Here is a 14,450-nt window from a genome sequence, read left to right as displayed (position 1 = left end):
AAAACTTCTAGAAAGTTTGCTGTACTTCTACGTTTCTCGTTGATTTTCCGCGAAGTTCTACGAACGAAATTTCTTGCATTTGTACGTAATTTCCACAACTATTCCAAGACCATGAGGCCTCAAATTATTTAGAGGTTACCGATCAATAATGAACTTCCTTTAAATTAAATAATGTTCCCTTAACTTCTACGAAGCTCTCAAACTCAAATAAATTTTCCACTTCTACGCAGTTTCCAGAACTTTTCCGAGTTCCTTGTTTCTGCGAAATTTTCTGTAGATCTATGAAGTTCCCAAAATTTCTAATCAGTTTCCTCAATTTCTACGATGTTCCCTGTACTTCTTAGAAGTCCTTGAAGTTTTACGAAGCTCCCAAATGTTTAATAAAAAGCCCTGGGCTCATTGCCAATTTGTAAAGCCTGTAGACGTCTTATTATGCCGTCCATTAAATATCGACATTATGTAATTAATCAAAATTGCTTCTTCTAGTCCAGAACGTAAAAAAGTAGTCAACATTAAGGACTTTAAAAAAAGATTAGTAACATCGAACTTGACAAGCTTAACAAAATACCGGTGAATAAAAAAAAAACATCAAAAGTTCTGATGGACGGGAGGGCCTAGCTACGTCAATAAGACTTACTCTTCTTCTTTTTACCTGTGTGGCACAACAGGATTGCTCTGCCGTAAACCTGAAAGCAGATTGAAGTTGCAAGACTATGGAATCGTGTGAATACATTCAACAAAGTGTTTTGATAGGAAAATACAGTGAACACTGATAAATTGAACTATTCCCATTTTGCTTGAAATTTAATCAATTTGACATTAAACTCAGTTTAATCATATCGAATGATTAAAAATTAATCCTCTCTTTCTAAAAATTAAGCATCTGATATTAATCCCAGTTTAATCACGGTTGATTAGATTGTAGATTATCTTTTTTTGAATAAATTTTAATCATTTTTGATTCTATTTTAATAATTTTTGATTGAATTTTTATCTTTTTTGATTATATATCAGTATTGAAAAAGAATAAAATTTAATACCGGAAAGTTTTTTTCAAATTTAATCATGCATGACTACTGCCGAAGTAATCATGGCTCGGACTCAATAAGGTGAAGCGGGAATCTGCATACTTTTTAAACTTTTTTGATTTAATTTATCTTTGAGTGAAGTTAATGTTTAAATTTTGGATGCCGAAAACAGTCAACGGATGCCGAAGTCAACATTTACCCTAGTCCGGTTCCCGTAGCGTGGTAGCTGCAAAATACCTTTTCAATTTCTTTCGGGTGCAGAAAATAATCAACACAATGTTCGTTGAATCATATTTATTTCGAGTAACAGTTGGGAAAATAAAAAGAGATAACAAATCGGAGTTATTAATAAAGATATTCGCATTGAAATAAACGCTGTGTCATTACAAAAAATGTCTTGTTTGTTTTGTTCGACGTTCGTTCTGTTTAGTAGGTATTGAGTATTGTTCATATTTGTGTGTTTATTACTTTTACACGTAAGTTTCAAACAGATGGCTTTGATCAACCGTTTCTTATCTAATAAAGAATGAAAAAAAAAAAAACTTATTTACATTTATCTGTCTTTGCACTTGCTTAACGTTCAACCCAAGAATCAATAGATTTATTATTAAAAGTTACAGAAAATTCTGGTTTGTCGAGGTTAAGCATCAAATCGTTTACAGTAAAGAAGCCAAACAATGGTAAAGCTTCTGTTTGATGCGTTATTTTCCATGAAAAACGATTTTTTTTATTTATGTTATAAAAATTTGTGAAATTTTGAGCCGAAATTTTAGTGCTTATGAAGGTTCTTTATGTGCATTTGGATCTTATTTATAGTTTTTCAATTAAATTTTGGCATTCGTGTATAGATTTGGCTTGAGAGGTGATAATTTATCGTCCGATATTGATTGGCTCGTCGGCCATTCCTAGCTCTTCGGAAGCTGCTTTGTTTCCCTTCTTCTTTTTCGAGTACCACATGAAGGTAAGTCCGGCATAAAGGTTGAATAGGAACACGCTCCATGCCAGGTAGAAACCGTAGCCATAGCTGAAACGATAAATGTCGCGATGCAATTATTATTCAGTTAGGTTGACAAATGTGTTCCATACCTAGATTTGGCACCTTTCGGGAAGGTGTAGGTAATATTCTCCTTCTCGTATTCCACGGACGCAATCAGAACCTGAATGACTACGATGCTGGTAGAAGCTGGAGGAATATAGTTAAATGTGATTATTGAAACAAGATGAAACATTGGGTACGGTAGAATAAGAATATTAAGGAGATCTGAGAGTGTTTTTTTTAAATACTATAGAAACTCTCCAAACGTGGGATTTGTATTACAATCGAGAGATTTTGTTTGTAAAACGAACATTTCCCCACCAGTTACTTATTTCCCGTTGTCTAGTATTAAGCATTCATTTTCTGCAACCTTTGGTTGTAGACGGTATCTAGAAGCTTAAACGCAGTTTGAGTACTAAACTTACCCGAGATGAAGTGGATGCCACCTGCTAATCGCTTGAACATATACCGCGGGTTCAGGAAAGTGTAAACGGAGAACACAAAACCCATCACCATGATGAATAGCGAGATGCAAGCGAACGATGCTTCCGTGCGGCTGTAGTCTGTGTTGCACAGAGGGAGAGAGACAATGTGTTTCGGATTTCGGAAATTGTGGGTGGAAGAGACAAATAACACATACATGAGAAGGTTTATAAGTTCCACAAGTGTAAACCGAAACTGTTCCAGTCCAGTTATTTTATGTTTTGGAGTTCCAATTTTACGGCAGTAATTTAGTGAAATGTGAGAAAATATCTCTAGTGTACTGATACATGGGTTGGAAAGAATGAAGCCACGGGTTAATGAGACGCGTATGGTTTGGCTGATGATTGGCGAAAGGGCGTCAAATGATTGCTACTCAAAGACACGTAATCTTATTTTTGTTTCTAATTTGAGGAATTCAGGAAACGTCAGCACAGACTTTGATGTTGTGTTTTACACTGCTTTCCGCAATACTTTGTGGGTTAAAGGACTCAGACACGCGATCAAGCATATATTTACGGTCAAAGCAAAAGGGTGATTGGCAGCATCCTTTACGTCTTACAGTCTAGTTTTAGGGGGAGAAAAAGTTGATTACCCATCAGTTGGATCAGAGTGCATAGAATATCGATACATATCATTACACATATAGAGTTAAACAGACGCGAAACCTATATTATCAACAAAACGAAAAACAATTGTTAGTAGCTCCAGATTGATGGTAAGAGTTGCAAAACAAAAGGAGATCATTGTATGAACAGTAACTATTAACATGGCGTTAGAAGCAACGAGCAACAGAGAAAAAACAATGTTAGGTTATTTGCGACCATATGACGATTGTTTGTTTGCTGCTTAAGGTTCCGGGACAAAAAGTCTACACGGAAAAGGTCTGCATTAAGCGGGATTTAGATGAGGCAGGTGAGTTGAACTCAACTCAAACCGATCTGGTCGTAGGCGTTCAGCTGACTTGGCAACGAATAGAGCAAGTCCGATATCTGTCAGATTTCTGGACGTTCATTTCGCAGTTCAAGTGAGTTGAACGCTGAATTGAACCATCTTAACCCATGGGTTGAAAGACAAAAGGTCGAAAGAAAAAAACGTGGAAAATGATAAATTGTTGAAAGGTCAGAATGCCTAAAACTGATGTCAATATTCTGAAACTAAATTTTCATAACTTCAAAGCAATTCTTCAAAGTTAAGACATTATTTTCTGAGAAAGTTAGAAGCTGAGTGGTGCGAAGTGAAATTTTCTTCATGTTGGTAGTGTTGAAATAAACGTTTCATCACCGTCGGTTGGTAGAGAGAAGTGTCAAACGGCTTTTTGTGCAGAGCCGATTCGTGATTTTGTGATTGTTTGTTGACATTGTTCATAGCTGGAGTTTTTACGGAGTGGAAAAAAATTCAGAATGAAGTGTTTTGTGTTAGTAATTTTTATTTGTATAAATTGTTGCAAATCAGATGCAAATTTAATGTGGCCGACGATATCTATGGAAGTGCTGTCGAAATTCCCTGGGACCTCCAAATCGTGTGAAACTCGAATATGAAAACTCTATAGAACCCCCGTAGAACCTCGCTGGCAGCAACTAAAATATCCACTGAAACCTCTTCTGTCGCGGGAAAAATCTGTTGAAATTTCCTGGAAATTTTGTACTATCATCACAAATCTCCTTAGAACGTTCTCCAAAGTCACAGTCGTTCCTGAGCGAAAAAAAAATCGGAGGGGTTTTTTTCAGCGCAGGAGTCTACTTTGGTCCAAAATACGCAATAATACTGTTAATTTTAATTGTTTGAGTCGTTTCGAATCACGTTTTTAAAAAGATCAAAAACATTACTGAAAAATATTTATTTTTTATTTTGGACGATAACAATACTTCTATCTATTTCAACGAACCACAATGATAAAAAAGTGGTTCGATTTGACAGTTCGAAAGTGGTTCGCACCACTCAGGTTAGAAGATACTAAGTTGTTTGTTTACGTTTACGACTGATACTGAGTGGTTGCGGCACCGACAAACCGACATAGATGATCATACAAATTACCAAGAAATTTCTGATGAAAGCACAAAACTAATATCTTCTGCCGCCGTGTTCGCGGAAAATATTTATCCTAGACACGAACACGCGTACAAAATTTATGACTTGGTTCGTGTCTAATCTATTTCGGACAAATTATTTTTATCTAGATAAAACATTTCTATGGTTTTGTCAGATGGGATCGCTGCACATTTGAATCTGCCGTTATAGATTCTCGATCAGGAGTTAAGTTTAAGTTTCATGTCGGTTTGTCCTATACAACCGTAGGTCCACCGTTGTATAATTTGGGATTCCCCGTGTACTGAGTTGAAAATTGTGGGTTCGAATTCCACCGGTGACCGTAGAATTGTTCGCAAATTTTCTCACACACACGTCTCTTACCAATGATATGTGGTTACTTATCAATAATTTTAACTTCCTCATAAATCAACTAATATTGACTGAAAAGTCGTCAACCACAAGTAAAAGGTAAAATATTATTACACACTAGTTTCCCTTCTTTGAAAGATGTTCTTTGTTTTAAAGAGGTCACGTTGCACTTTAGGGGTGAAGGGAGTGGTGTGCAGGCTTAGCGAGTGTCTACGATTATCTATTGGCAATTTACCGACTGTCTGTGGGCATGGACGATTGGCTTACGGACGTTGGGCATAAAGATGTGTCAAAAGTGGCCATCATCTGATTTAATGTTAAAAAATTGTTATAATTTATTCGATGGTGGTTTGTTATAAATTCATATTGATTACGTAGTTGACGGGAAGGTACGTTCAAATTAAATTTTGATAATAGTTCTACCTCCGACTAACAGACGTAACTCTTTGAAAAATGTTTTTCTTGAAAACATAGATTCTCAAAACATAGGACCTCAGTAACGACATCTATCGAGTTTCTCGCGAAAAACAATCTTGCTCACTAACTCACAAACAATATTGCATAAAAGATCTATAGAATGTCTAGAAACGTCAAAGTGATCCGATGCCAGCGCTGCGGCGAGTAGTTCGTGGAACTGATAATATTCAAATCAACCGTTAATGCGTGAACGAAGATACAAAATGAAGAGTTACGTCTGTTTGTCTGTGGTTCAACTGAATCAAACTATATTTTTTACATATGGGATCATTGCAAATTCACGACACTCTTTTAGTGTTTGGTTGTTTGAATGTTTCATAAGATGGAAGAGAAAATCTTGTCCAACCTAACTTACCAAGTGCATTTATTAAAAATGGTTTTTATCCTGATTGATTCTTTTCGTTTTCTTGCGTTATTGAATAAGGTTACCAAACTATGCTGAAATAGTCCAGAATTGACCACACAATGGAAATGTACAGCGTTTTTATTGTGTACGGATCACGAAAATTATAGCTAAATCATTTTATAAATCCAAGCATGTCGTTGGCATGATTGTATTATAATGATACATTAATGTTTGTTTGTATTATACAATTCCTCCTAAATCCCTAGCTCTTTCACACTTATCTACTGGATAATTTCCTAAAACGATTGTAATGTTCGGTGTGTTTAGTTGCCTTCTAAAAGCTACTGAATTATTTTTTTATGGCACGTCAGTTGTACAAGGCTTTTGTTACACCAATTATAACAATGTATTCCGTGTTTCTTATTTCTCAAAAGAGCTTCATATCTTCGGGATAAATTAGAACTTTTATGTTTTTAATAATGAAGGAAATGTCACTGACAAATAATACAAACAAAAGAAAGATGAGAGCCTTGGGGGACTCCTGAGGGATTGAGTAGGATTCGATTTCTTCCCATTGAAACAAACTATTTATTTATTAGTCAGATGTGATTAGGGATCGTCTATCAATTATGTCACACTTTTAGGGTTGAGAGGGGGTGGGGCTTTGGAAACTGCGACGAGCCATACAAAATTTAAGGTACATTTTAAAAATGTGACAAAGGGGGGGGGGGGCTTGTAAATGGGCCAATTTTGCGTGACATAATTAATGGACCTTCCCTTAGAGCCATTTGAGGAATGCGGACTCAATTTCCATTCATTCAATTGAAAGAGTAGCAGTAGTATACGTCAATGCGATCGGATGCCTTGCTGAAGTCTGCAAAGAGAGTTTCCGAGTGGTTTTCATTGTCTTTCGAATTCGAGAAATAATGAAAGGGCCGGTGGTGTAGTAGTAAGGATGTCTCTCACCCCAAGGGACCTTGGTTGAATCCCAGTCAGCGCCGACAGGATTTTCTGAGGCATATAATCTCTTATCAGGGAAGTAAAACCTTTGGTCCCTGGTCCATGGGTCGATAGATAGAGTTCAGGTGTGGGATCTGCCATTCTGGCGTCGCTAGCATTGATTCTCAGTACGGAAAACAATTTTTGGTCGAGATTTCATGTGTTCAGCATAGATTCTACCCGAGACAATCTTGTATCAGTGCCACTCGGCAGAAGCAGGCCACTCTCTATGTGTGTCACGCGATCGTCTGTTTACTTGCCAGCAACCATTGTGTGGTCCTCCTCATTGTTCTTCATCAGTAGTTCTTTCGGTCGATGCGTCGTCGACTTTGGAAAGCAACCGTTTCGTGATGAAAATGTGAGTACTGGCCACGTTTTTCGTCCATTGCTGCAATGGAAGTGCTCTGATCTCCGTTGGCGAATCTGCCATACAATGTAACTACTGGAAGCGGCTTTCATTTTTATGGATCAGGCTTATTTGATGGCGGAAGATAAAGTGTTTTTTTTGTGTTGTACCTTTTGACTATAGTTTCAAGATGTTATGTTAAATGAACAAGAATCTTTGGCTCTATAAAGTTAATTCGATTGAGACTAATCATATAAATTGATAAACAGTATATTTGTTAATAACAGGCAATGTCAATAGTGAAAATCATTTCTTCGATCAGGCGCTTACGAATAAGCGAAGTTTTGGGAAGGATGTGTTAAATAGGTTGATATGTTTGAGGTGAGAATTAGCATGCTACAAGTCTAAATCATGGTCTTCAGAACCTTCATAAAACCAAAATTGTTACTTGGGGTAAACTAAACCCTTTTGAGCAAATTTTATAAAATCAATTAGCAGTAACTTTAACTTCCTTATAAAACAATTAATACTGACTGAAAAGTCGTAAACCACAAGTAAAAGGTAAAATATTATTACACACTAGTTTCCCTTCTTTGAAAGTGGAGAAAAGTGATAAAAATAAGTTAGAGTAGTTCAAAGAAAGTCTGAACATTTCAAAAACGGCCTATCTACTCAGATTGATTCTCTTCATCGACTTTCTCTTTTGATAACCACGGCTATTGAACATATTTCGAGCTATTTTGGCGGCTCTTGAGATGTTGGAAAATAGGGTCTCATTAACCCGTAAAGTACCAGGACCAACGAATTTTTTTCAACCAACTCGTTCTCAGCAATGCCTCATCCGATTTTCATAATCTTGGATTTTTATTCAAGGGGAATAGTTGAACTAACTTTTGTAGTTGGTACCACCCCCTTAGAACCCTCCTTGTTTTTGGGAGATGTAAATACGTCTGTGTTTTTTTGTACTTTTTTAACCAAATGTTTTAAATTTTCTCGCTAATCGGTTGTCTGGTGCAGCAAATGATATCAGATAGATGAGATATGATTAGTAAGACTGGATTTAGATATTTCCATAACGTATGGCTACGATATTATCGGTTCCGGGAGTCCCAGAAATTGTTTCTGTAGGACATAGTAATATCACCGACAAACCGACATGAATGACCATACAAAGTATCATCAAATTTCTGATCAAAGCACAAAACTGACATCTGCCACCGTGTTCGCGAAAAATCTGTATTCTAGCCACGTCCACACATACAAAATGAATGAGTTGGTTGGTGTCTAATCTAGTCCGGGGAAATTATTTTTATCTAGATAACAAATTTCTATGGTTTCGACAGATGGGATCGCTGCACATTTGAATCCGCCGTTATGGATTCTCGATCAAGAGTTAAGTTTAAGTTTCATGTCGGTTTGTCGGTGGTAATATCTCAGGAAAAAGTATCTTGTGGCATGTCAAATAGGTAGAATCAAGTGAATGAAGATGATTTGAGATGATTTTGGCCAGTTTGGCATCGGTTCCCGAACGCGGATCTGTGAATTCCAGCGAATGGTTTGTTGGAATGTAATTACATTGAGGTTATGATATCATATTATGCCAAAATGACAAGCTATGATCAATGAAATCAGGTTGTAGTGTATCTGATGACATATGGGCACATTGGCATCGGTTCCGGGAAATCCTTGGAATCCGGTTTTATACACGTAAACCAAAAATCTATTACAATGAATGTTAGTTCCGTTTCCTATCATCCTCTGTCATCTGAACATCGCAAAGAATGTTAGAAATTGACCATGCAGGCGATGTAATGGTTTTTTGTCTTTTTTATTTCGTGTTCTATCTACGCTTTCGACTATACCAGTAAGCTTGTAGAACGACGCACACACTTGCCTCGAATCTCTCCAGCAGAAAAAGTATACGAAGTCGAGTATGCGATCAAATGAGCGCTTCATGTTTGCTTTTAGGCTATCCATAAACAGAAGCCTGGAAAGAGCAGTGGAGAAAGCACAGGTCTGATAATCTCAACGTTCGTGGTTCTCGAGTCCAGTCGGCAGTCTGTTTCCTCTTTTTTTCGACATAACTAATTTACCACACTAATACACTCTACATTTTTCTGTCTCGAATTTTCTTGCATTGGACCGCAGCTAGGTACATCACATCCTCGGTTCATGCGATCTCCACTAACATCCTCTGATGATGAATCCCACATAAATGTAAGCGAATCTTACATCCCCCGTTTGGGTGGACCTCAGAATTTCTAGTACGCGGTGGACTGTTGAGGATCATCCTCAGGATCTTGTTCTAGATTATTTGCTTGTAGACAGCAAGCTTGTTTTTCAGGGATAAGGTGGATCTTATATTGATTAGCGGGTACAACGACCTTAGCAAGATGTTGCATTTTGTTTTTGTTTTGTCAACATGCTCCCTGACAATCAGTTTGCTGTCTTTGGACCACTTCACCACTGTGCCGTTTAGGCAGATTTTCTTATTCCCAGACGGAACAAGTCTGGGAGATTTTGAGTGAGAAAAATTATGACCTGTGTCTTCGCCACCTTTATACGGATCTTCCAGCTGTTGAAATACTCAGACAGGACATCCAAGCCTCTCTGGAGTTTGGTAGTCAGAGCTTCGATGACCCTACCCTTGTAGACGATGGATGAGTCGTCTGCGAACAAAGTCAACGATCCACCATCAGGGATAGCCGGTATATTCGAGGTGAATAGATTGAACAGGATGGACCCAAGGATACTTCCTTGGGGCACACCTGCACCGATGTTAAAGGAATCCGAAGTGATGCCATTCAGAGAGACCTGGAAAGTCCTGTTCCATAGATAATTTTGTATGATCTTCATGAGGAAGATCGGACGACCGTATTGATGCAGCTTGTACACCAGGCCATCATGCCATACATTGTCAAACGTTTTTTCAACGTCTAACAATGCACACTAAGAAAAAGACATGTAAATTTCAGTGCCCTGAGACCGACATATGCAAGCGGCCTTTTTAACATAAGAATCAGTTGAAAAGGACGAGAAAATCAATTCAATTAAACGCACATTTTGTCGAGTTGCATATGTTTCAGTTTCAGGACACTTAATTTTACATGCTATGTTTGTTTACGTTCCATGATTTACGTCAAAGCTGAATTACGTCTCGTATAAAAATAATAATTTCTAAGTGTGTGCTATAGCAGATGTTTTTGAAACAGCCTTGTTCCGTCTAAGAATGTTTGTTACTCGGGTCAGTTGGTAGACGGTTGATCGACCTTTTCGAAAACCAAACTGCTCCTCGAGTAAGATATTGTTTTCTTCGGCAGATGTTAGAAACCGGCTGTAAACTGCCCTTTCGAAAAGCTTGGATAACCCTGAGAGAAGGCTGATGGGTCGGTAACTTGAAGGAGAGGAAGGATCCTTCCCAGGTTTCCGAATAGGGATGACTTTAGCTAACTTCCAGCACGAGTGGAAGTAGCCAAGTCGGAGGCACTGATTGAAAATCCGTGCCAGATAGTTGTAGAATCTGGAACTCAAGTGCTTGAGCTCCAGATTCAGGATGTTGTCGAAACCTTGGGCCTTCACGTTTTTGGAAGTTTTGATATAAGCCAACAGTTCGTCAGCCGTGATCTCGGATTCCTCGGGGTTCATTTTCAGTGGAAATTCCGTATCACAAAATTGCCCACCGATTCCTGGAGTCCTATTTCGAACCCCTTCGGATACGGTTGTGTTGTAAATTTTCTCTATGTTTTGTGCGTGCGTTTGCTTTCATAGTTTTCAGGTGCTTTTGTCTGATTAGCGCTGGCACTCTGCCCCCCGGACGGTTAAACGTGTGTGATTGGTGAAAGTTTTAGAATCGAGAAAGAAAACGTGTTTGCAAGCATCAGAATAGATGTCGTCATCTACGTTATTTGTTTTTTTTTCTTCACTTGTGCTACCGGAACAGAAATTTGAGGCATCACGAGGGATAGTTTTCAATTTTAGTTTTGAATACTTTTGTTTCCCGGGCGCGATAATTTGATTTGAACGGCGATGATCTATTGTTAGGGTTTTGCGATGTGCATTGCTTTTGTGCACAGAGTGACTTGAAAAAGAAAAGCGAAGAAAAGTGACATTTAGTTATTGTGTGGTTGGAATCGCTGGAGGAGGAATTGTTTAAAAATGACTAGAGAAAAGTATGCGTGGAAGCATCGGGAATGCGCTCCCGGGTGTAATGATTTGGTGAGTACGGTCCAGTTGAAGATTGTTGAAAAATGTATTTGTGGTGATGCAAATTATGGTTTAGATGAGGCATGGCTTCAGACATTTTGTGTATTCAAATAAAACATATTACATACTAAATACGCACAGGGCATCGTCTGCTGACCATTGCCGCGGGTATATCGTGGTAGTCCCAGGTACCCGGTTCAAGCTTTAGTTGGCGGCGGTGGCTCTTCTTGACCTTCTACCCCCTGAGTAGTTAGTGTGAATAAGGACGTCTATGTGATGTTTTGCTGTACCTGTTGTGGTCATCTAGTACATCCTGTTCCATTAACTTGTTGAGGACACCCTTTCTTGCCTCAAAATTAACCCTTTTTGAAGTACTAGTCTTCACAACATAAAGGGCACCATTACGGAGCATGAGATTTGATCAAATTATTCGCAGTTCTACTTGTCCAGCGCCCCCGGCTGGGTGAGGGATAGAGGATGACACATACACACACACACACACATTTACTCGGAGAGGCATTTGATATATTATCAATAAGTGGCAAGTTAAAATCATAGTGCAACCAATAATCATAAGAGGTAATTGTCAATAATTCATTAATTAATAGAAATAACCATATCACCCTATCATTGATATCACTATTTTTATCATAACAACGGGAATACGCAACTAAATTATCAAAACTATTTGGATCAACACAAAAACAACAGTGACCAAACGGGCATCATAGCCTAGGAACGTATGTGTGCTGATTTAAAATAGAGGCTCATAGAGGCAAATTTACCAATAAAAGGGGTCCGTGTACAGCATTAGTAGAAGTATGCTGCCACTGTGATCAGTACAATAAAAAATCGTGTTAATACCTGTGGCCATACCCTCTCACTTGATCCCGAGGTTCTATCCCCAGGATTGGTTTTCGAATGATGGATCATCTTCTACGGAACATCCTTAAATGGCCACACTGCAGTGCACTGGCTATTTGTTGAAATTTTCTTAATTCTAAAACATTGAAAACATTTTAAATTTTAAGTCATTGACTCTTGTTCCAAGAAATTTTTAAATACCTATACTCATCCCACACTCAATGATGCAGTTTTTTTTGCCGTAAGTTCAACTTGATGGTGTTATTTTTCAGCGTATTTTCCCATGTTTCTCTCCAATCCGTGTGTGGAGTCCACACTGTAGACAACCAGCAAAACAGGAAGAAGTACGCGGCAGTGTAAATGTCGCTAAGCAATTTGACGTGGAATTTATGGCCCCCGATTTACATAGTATTTCATTTTCTCGAGTTCTCGACGAAGACTACAGACCACGACATGGCGTGGAAGATCACATTTTGCGGAATGTGAATCTCAACAGAGCGTGATTGGTCAAACTGTTTCGCCGGAGATTTTTCATCTAACGCAAAATTTACGAACCGGCATTTCTTGACGGAGCACGTGCACACGTTTCCATGTTTCGCTCTAAGAACGATTAGATTGTTTCACGTAGGTAGTGGCACAAAATTAATAATTGTTAGTTAAAGCGGTAATTAATCATCGCTGCTGCTACTGCCTAAAAAGACTGAAGCTGATGCAATGTGGTTCGAAAATAAAAATAGCAAATAATGCAAACTTCTACGAGTTAAAAGTACATTAACCTATTCGTTTTTTGTTTGCATTTTTGTGTTCTGTAGTTATATCGATATCTGAAACACATTTGAACGAAAATTAATTATTATGTAGTTTGGAAATGCGTGAGTGAAAATATAGCGTAAAATTACTACTAATAGCATTTGAAGATAATGGATCACCTAAATATAGAAGCCGCCAATGTTTTTACTACTATCGAAAGTCTGTTTCAAGCAACACCCAGCTTGGTGTTGTGTACAGGGAAGCGCAGTGTGTTCAAGCTTTTGCGCCATCAAGAGAGAGATAAAGTGGCAGAGAGGTTAAGAAACTCAACGATACATGCTTGCTTCTGGAAAACTGGTACTACTTCTAGTTAGAGAAAGTTGATTAGACAACGGTTACTTGAGAGCTAGCTACTGGATGAATGTTCATACCTTCGGAATCAAACTCGGGCTCGTAGAAAGGGTCTCCTCTTTCTGCGATTGGTTTGTGTTGGGGAGTGCGTGAGAAATTTGATTTTGTGCCAATATTTGCATAAAGCGCGGGAATGGAAGAAATGTGGTTGGTATGTATTTGGAGACAAAATGGGACATTGTATTAATCACTTGGAATTATTTCTATTCCTACAATGCTTCATTATTAATAATTACAAGTAGCACGTCTACTTGAAGCATGCGTTTATTGACTGCAAGCTTGGCAACAGTTGATGTTTGAGAAAGCTAATAACTTACCAAGTATTTCGTCGTCTATGGACGGATCCTGACGGATGGTTTCCTCAGTTGGAAAGAGATCATGAAGTTTACATTTCTCTAAAATAAGAAAGAGTAATAATGATTTAATAAATTGATATCTAATCATGTTGTCTTAATGCTGAGGCCTCCCTTAGTTCAATCAGTATGAGCATGGCTACGAAACGAAATCATTCTAGAGACCAGTTTACTGATAACAAGATAGGTTCGGCGCGCCGTTTACATCTCGGGAGCCGCATAGGGCTAATTTTTATTCTTTTTTCATCGTAGGAATGACGTTTTTAATTTTAATATTTTTTTATGAAAGTAGAAATAATTTTCTTAAATTTTTCTTTTGGCCAAACATTTGTACGTCTTATCAATTTTAAGCTAGAATGGTTTGTGCAAAACATTGAAAAGCTATTCAGCCCTTTTAAAATGGAAGTTCAGATTTTTTTTTCAAGGAAAACAAGTAAACAACGTTGTTTAAGTAGGTGAAGTCCAAGCATTGAAGTCATCTACAAATAATATAAGCAGGGCAGTTTTAAAAAAAGTGCCTAAAAAATAACTTATTGTCGACTGGAAAGTGAACAAAACAGCAAAAAAGTGACTTGCAGATGAAGAAAAAAATAAATAAAAGTAGTAGTGATGAATTTTGTTTAAAGAGATTTCAACTGCACATGCAGTCATTCATCCCTGGTTAAATCAAATTAATTTCCAATTTTCTCTTTAATGTACCCTAAAAAATATCACATATCCAATAGATAAAGGCCAGATACATTTCACATTGCTTTCC

At 37.8% G+C, this 14,450-nt stretch overlaps 1 protein-coding gene across 3 annotated transcripts in view; it reads right to left on the bottom strand.

The window, feature by feature from the left end:
- Window positions 1-1,307: 1,307 nt before the first annotated feature.
- LOC135709224 (uncharacterized) overlaps window positions 1,308-14,450 on the bottom strand; it is a 34,621-nt gene continuing 21,478 nt past the window's right edge. For all 3 annotated transcript variants that reach the window (XM_065231483.1, XM_065231493.1, XM_065231502.1), the window contains exons 4-7: window positions 13,658-13,735; window positions 2,490-2,627; window positions 2,115-2,211; window positions 1,308-2,052 (exon numbers count right to left, since the gene is read on the bottom strand). In XM_065231483.1, the coding sequence (XP_065087555.1) occupies window positions 1,899-2,052; window positions 2,115-2,211; window positions 2,490-2,627; window positions 13,658-13,735 (467 nt within the window). In that variant the 3' untranslated portion in view covers window positions 1,308-1,898. The remainder of the gene's footprint in view (window positions 2,053-2,114; window positions 2,212-2,489; window positions 2,628-13,657; window positions 13,736-14,450) is intronic.

Source organism: Ochlerotatus camptorhynchus, unplaced genomic scaffold (genome assembly GCF_037179485.1).
Source record: "Ochlerotatus camptorhynchus isolate MF236.1 unplaced genomic scaffold, CSIRO-AGI_Acam_v1.1 ptg000033l, whole genome shotgun sequence".
Taxonomy (NCBI): domain Eukaryota; kingdom Metazoa; phylum Arthropoda; class Insecta; order Diptera; family Culicidae; genus Ochlerotatus; species Ochlerotatus camptorhynchus.
The sequence above is the reverse complement of the archived record's forward strand: the minus strand, read 5'-3'. Positions and strand labels throughout refer to the sequence as shown.